The sequence below is a fragment of the Lagenorhynchus albirostris genome, chromosome 1 (genome assembly GCF_949774975.1).
Source record: "Lagenorhynchus albirostris chromosome 1, mLagAlb1.1, whole genome shotgun sequence".
NCBI lineage: Eukaryota > Metazoa > Chordata > Mammalia > Artiodactyla > Delphinidae > Lagenorhynchus > Lagenorhynchus albirostris.
The window spans coordinates 81,982,468-81,987,634 of NC_083095.1; the positions used below are offsets into that span (position 1 = coordinate 81,982,468).

General features: G+C 37.5%; 1 protein-coding gene across 1 annotated transcript; it reads right to left on the reverse strand.

Moving 5' to 3' along the window:
* Positions 1-1,553: 1,553 nt before the first annotated feature.
* On the reverse strand, positions 1,554-2,803 carry LOC132531130 (centrin-2). The gene has a single exon (XM_060168713.1). The coding sequence runs from the start codon at positions 2,788-2,790 to the stop codon at positions 2,272-2,274; it is 519 nt and encodes a 172-aa protein (XP_060024696.1). The 5' UTR covers positions 2,791-2,803; the 3' UTR covers positions 1,554-2,271.
* Positions 2,804-5,167: the final 2,364 nt, after the last annotated feature.

Consider the following 5,167-nt stretch of genomic DNA (forward strand, 5'->3'; position numbering starts at 1 on the left):
TAAGAGAAGCCCTAAATAAATGAAAAATACATGATTTTTTTTGTGGAGAAAATTTATTATCACAAAAGTGGTAATTCTTCTCAAGTTAACCTATAACTTCAATGCAATCAAAATCCCAACAGCATTATTATAAAGCTGATTCTGAGTTTCATGTGGAAAGATAAAAGGCTAAGACACCTAAGATAATTTTGTATAGAAGGAGAGGAGAAGGAGGAATGATAATGTCCCACCAACTGTCAAGGCTTACTATAAATCTTTAGTTTAAAAGCCATGTGGTATTTGCAGGGATAAACAGACTACTGGAACAGGATAAAGAGCCCAGGAAAATATCCACATATATAGGAAAACGTGGTATTGGACAGAAGGTAAAAATGATAGACCATTAAATAAACAGTACAAGAACAATGACTTATCCACATGGAAAAATGTAAAATTCGAATTATCTTTATACTATGCTCAAAATACGTTGCAGATGGATTAAAGACTTAAGAAAAGCAAAGTTTTAACTCCTTTAGAAGAAAATATTGGCAAACATAATAAGAAAGTTTTTTGCAAATAAGGCAAATAAAGGATAAGGCTTTTTAAAAGATCGATACATTTGACTTCATTAACATTTAAAATTTTTGTATTTCAGAAAGTATCATAAACAAACAAAAAAAGATATACCATGCACTGGGAAAATGTACTTGCAACATATATAACAGATAAAGAATAGGTACCCAGAATACATAAACAACGTTGACAAGTCAGTTTAAAAACAACAACTCGGTAGAAAATTGAGGAAAGCTATGACCAGGCAAGTCAAATACATAGGAAGAGAGCCAAATGCAATAAAGCATATAAAAATGTCATCTATTACATTGGTAACAAAAGAAATGCAAGTTAAAACTGTGAGATACCACTTCACTCTCATTAAGACTGATAAACATTTTAAAGTTGTAATTCCAAGGATATATGAGGACGGGGGAAACAGGAGCTCTCATATGTGCTGGTGAGAGGGAAAATTAGTATAACTGAGCGATATCTGATAAAACTGAAGAAAGAATTTTGAGCCAGCCTTCTACTTCTAGTTATATATCCTAGTACTCCATGTGTACTAAGAACAGTATATAAGAATGTTAATTGCAGTACTGCTTGTGAAAGCAGAAATAAATTGGAAAAAAACCCTACCTATTATCTTTGGAGAATAGAAAAATAAATAATACAATTGAATACTACATTATAAATTTTTTACATTATACTTACTTGTATATTAACATGATATTCACATAGATAAAACTAAAAGCCATAATTTGAAACATTTATTAAATCTGGTGGAGGAAATATGAGTATCTATTAGATTTTTATCTAACCTTTTTGTATGCATGAAATATTTTATAATTTAAAATAATAACAAATTACTGTTTTACACAGTATTAAGCAGAATCAACTAAACCCAGGAATTTCCCAAATGATTTTCCTCATGTAAATTAGCCAGTGTGGACAACATTTCTTTTTTTTTTTTTTTTTTTTTCAAAATAAGAAAGGTTTTATTTGAAGACAAAACAAATAGCGCGCGTGCGCACACACACACACACACACATCCAAATGCAAGTAAGAGAGTTCACTGGGTTTTATAAAAGAGAAAGCTGCAGGCTTCCCTGGTGGCGCAGTGGCCGAGAGTCCGCCTGCCGATGCAGGGGACACGGGCCCGCGCCCCGGTCCAGGAAGATCCCACACGCCGCGGAGCGGCTGGGCCCGTGAGCCATGGCTGCTGAGCCTGCGCGTCCGGAGCCTGTGCTCCGCAACGGGAGAGGCCACAACAATGAGAGGCCCGCGCACCGCAAAAAAAGAGAGAGAGAGAAAGCTGCACTCAGGTGCCAATTAAAATTGGGACCATTGAAGAGATGCCCCCTGCTTGTGGTGACACAAGTACAACGTGTGCCTGTGAAGAAGTTGCTCTGCGGTGGCATAAATGTGGGAATGCGGGACAAGAGTTAAGTGACACAAGGCAGAACAGCAGGTGTGCAAAAGCTCAAAGACCCTCTTCTCCACTCTAACGTGCTCTCGTGCTGTCCTGGGGAATTAAAGCAGTCAGTAGGTCACCTTGCAAAGAACCTCAGTTTCAAAGAACACTTTCAAAAGTTGAAAATAGATTCAGAGTTAGTACTAAAGTCATACAGAGAGGTCAGTGGGGGAAAAATAATTTACGTTCTCAAAAACCAGGCTTCAGACAACAGCAGGCACGAAATCGAGTTCTACATGCTCGCGTTATAACAGATGACACTGATCTTAATAAAGGCTGGTCTTCTTCATGATGCGCAGGAACTCGTGCTCATTGACTTCTCCATCTCCATCTCTATCGGCCTCATCAATCATTTCCTGCAGTTCCTCATCGGTGAGGTTTTCACCCAACTCCTTGGCCACACGTTTTAGATTTTTGAATGATATCTTCCCGGTTTCATCATCATCGAAGAGCTTGAAAGCTTTCAGGATTTCTTCTTTGGTATCTTTCTCAGACATTTTCTGAGTCATCACAGTCAAAAAGTCGCTAAAGTTCATTTTTCCTGTCCCTTCCTTATCAATTTCACTTATCATTTTCTTGATCTCTTCTTTCTTGGGTTCAAAGCCCAGTGCCCTCATTGCCACCTTAAGTTCCTTAACATCAATTGTCCCAGTTCCGTCAGCATCAAAGAGATCAAAGGCTTCTCGAATTTCCTGTTTCTGCTCTTCAGTAAGCTCCGGTTTAGGACTCATCCTTTTTCGCTGGGCAGTTGATGCCATGTTTGCCTTCTTAAAGTTAGAGGCCATCGCGGATGGACTCCACTTCTGGACAACATTTCTTAACAAACTGATCAGTAAATTACTTCACTGAATTTTTACTGATATTTTGTTGTTGTTCAACATTAGGATGTATCCCCAATTAAAATAGTATTTGTTAAATGTTGAAATAATAAAACAACTTTTTTGCCTAAATAGTAAAATGATCACCCTCCTTTGGACACGTTATAAAGAGCTCTAAAATGACAACCCACAAATTATCTAGGTTTCAGGCCAAATCTCTTTGTTGCTAATGAGTCCTGAGGATTTGGAAAAGTTATATTTCCTCTTTGACCCTAAGTGTCATCTTCTATGTAATGGAAGTTTGGACTAGGGGATTCCTAGGAATACTAATACTCATAACTCAGCGACCTACAATTTGACTTGAGAACAAAAAAGTAAATTTAAGTTCAAGCATCCCAAGCTCAAGAGAAAAAGAAAAAAATAAAAAACCTTTTTGATTACTAATAATTCCTGAAGAAGAGAACAGTTCCTAATTAAGTGATTAAATAGGTGATTAAATTGAGAATTTAAACCTTATCATAAATGCATAGCATAATCTATTGATCTTCTGGTTTTTGAAGGTCAGTGGCTGGTTGAGAAACTTAAGCAATTGAATTTAGAATATTTGCAAATATCCAACTTTCAAAAACCCTGGCTCTTTTTGAAGTCAGACAGCCACGGGCAAACAAAACATAGCTTCGATTTAACTTCAAGATGTGTCCACAACAACTGATTACCCCCAATCCTTCTATTTTTCTCTCCCAATGGCAAAATGCAAAAGTTTTAAATACCTCTATAATTATGGTAAACATAGACAACAATCTCTAAAATTGCAGCATACTATTTGGTGTTCCTAACCTATGGGCTGTCGATAAAGGGCTAGATTAAAAGAGGCCATCTGGGGCTTCCCTGGTGGCGCAGTGGTTGAGAGTCCCCCTGTCGATGCAGGGGGCGCGGGTTCGTGCCCCGGTCCGGGAGGAGCCCACGTGCTGCGGAGCGGCTGGGCCCGTGGGCCATGGCCGCTGAGCCTGCGCGTCCGGAGCCTGTGCTCCGCAACGGGAGAGGCCACAACACTGAGACGCCCGCGTACTGTAAAAAAAAAAAAAAAAAAAGAGGCCATCTGGGAAGTGGAATCAAACACCAGATTCCAGTTGTTTGAGAGGCAACGCAAAGGCATTTCCTTCTTTTCAATATTAAATGAAAATGGTTTTCATATAAGCTATTTTCTAGCTTATATACAGAAAACCTGGAAATCTGTCTGAGGTTATGTTGTAAACAATCCCCAACTCCCACAAGAAATCTAGAGTAATCCAAAACTCTAGAAAATGGGACCCATGATTAAAATAATTTATGTTCAGCAATCATGATTCTTTATACTTTTATTTAGTCTTATTTCATTCATCTTTTTCTGGTTTTTTTCTTGTTTAGTGGCCTTCCCCCCACCCCCTTTCCTGTTTTCACTTAGAATGTAATGTTTTTCGCTGTTGGTGTGGAAGTTATAGGTTATATTTCTATTCTTCTAGTGGTTCTAGTGGTCTCCCTGAACATATGTAGTTAACTATATGTTTTTCTAACAAAGTCTAAATTATTCAGTGTCTCTCTTCCAAACAAACAAGACAATGACCCTAGAACATGTGAACACTTCCCACCTCCATAAAGTTATTACTATCTAGCTTTGGTTTCTTATTTTTTCACACAAAATGACATTATTTTTAACAGTGCAATTGTTCTTTTTAGATTTACCAATATCTTTAACTTCTGTGCTCACTGTTGTTTGTTACATTCCTCCTATCCCCTCTGAATATTCTCACCTGTGTGGTATAGTTGCTGTTTTAGGAAGGATGTGTGGGTGGATGTATGCCTGAAAATATCTTTAGTTTATCCTTGCCCTTGAATAACAATTTCGCTGGGAATAGGATTGTATGTTGTCCGTTATTTTTTCTCAGAACTGTTGAAGATGTTCACTTCACTGTCCTCTGAAATCTATACTTAACAGATGAGAAATCTACTGGAAATCTGGTTTTCTTCATAGGCAATCTTTCTTTGGGATTAGATGGATAGATTAGATGGATAGATTTTCTCTTTATCCTTAATATTCTGTAGTTCACTCTGAGGTGGATTTATTTTAGTTAAGTTACTTGAAACTTGAAATGCACTTTCCATCTAAGGATTCATGTTTCTCTTTAATTCAGGAAAATTCTCAGCCAGTTTCCCTTCAAATATTGCCTCTCCAAGACTGCCTTCTGTCTCATCTTTTATACAAACTAGATTCTCTAAATCTAACCTCCATATACTTTCAGGGTGTATGACTTTGGGTAAACTCCTTTAAAATTCTCAGGCTCAGATAATATGGGAAAAATTCTAA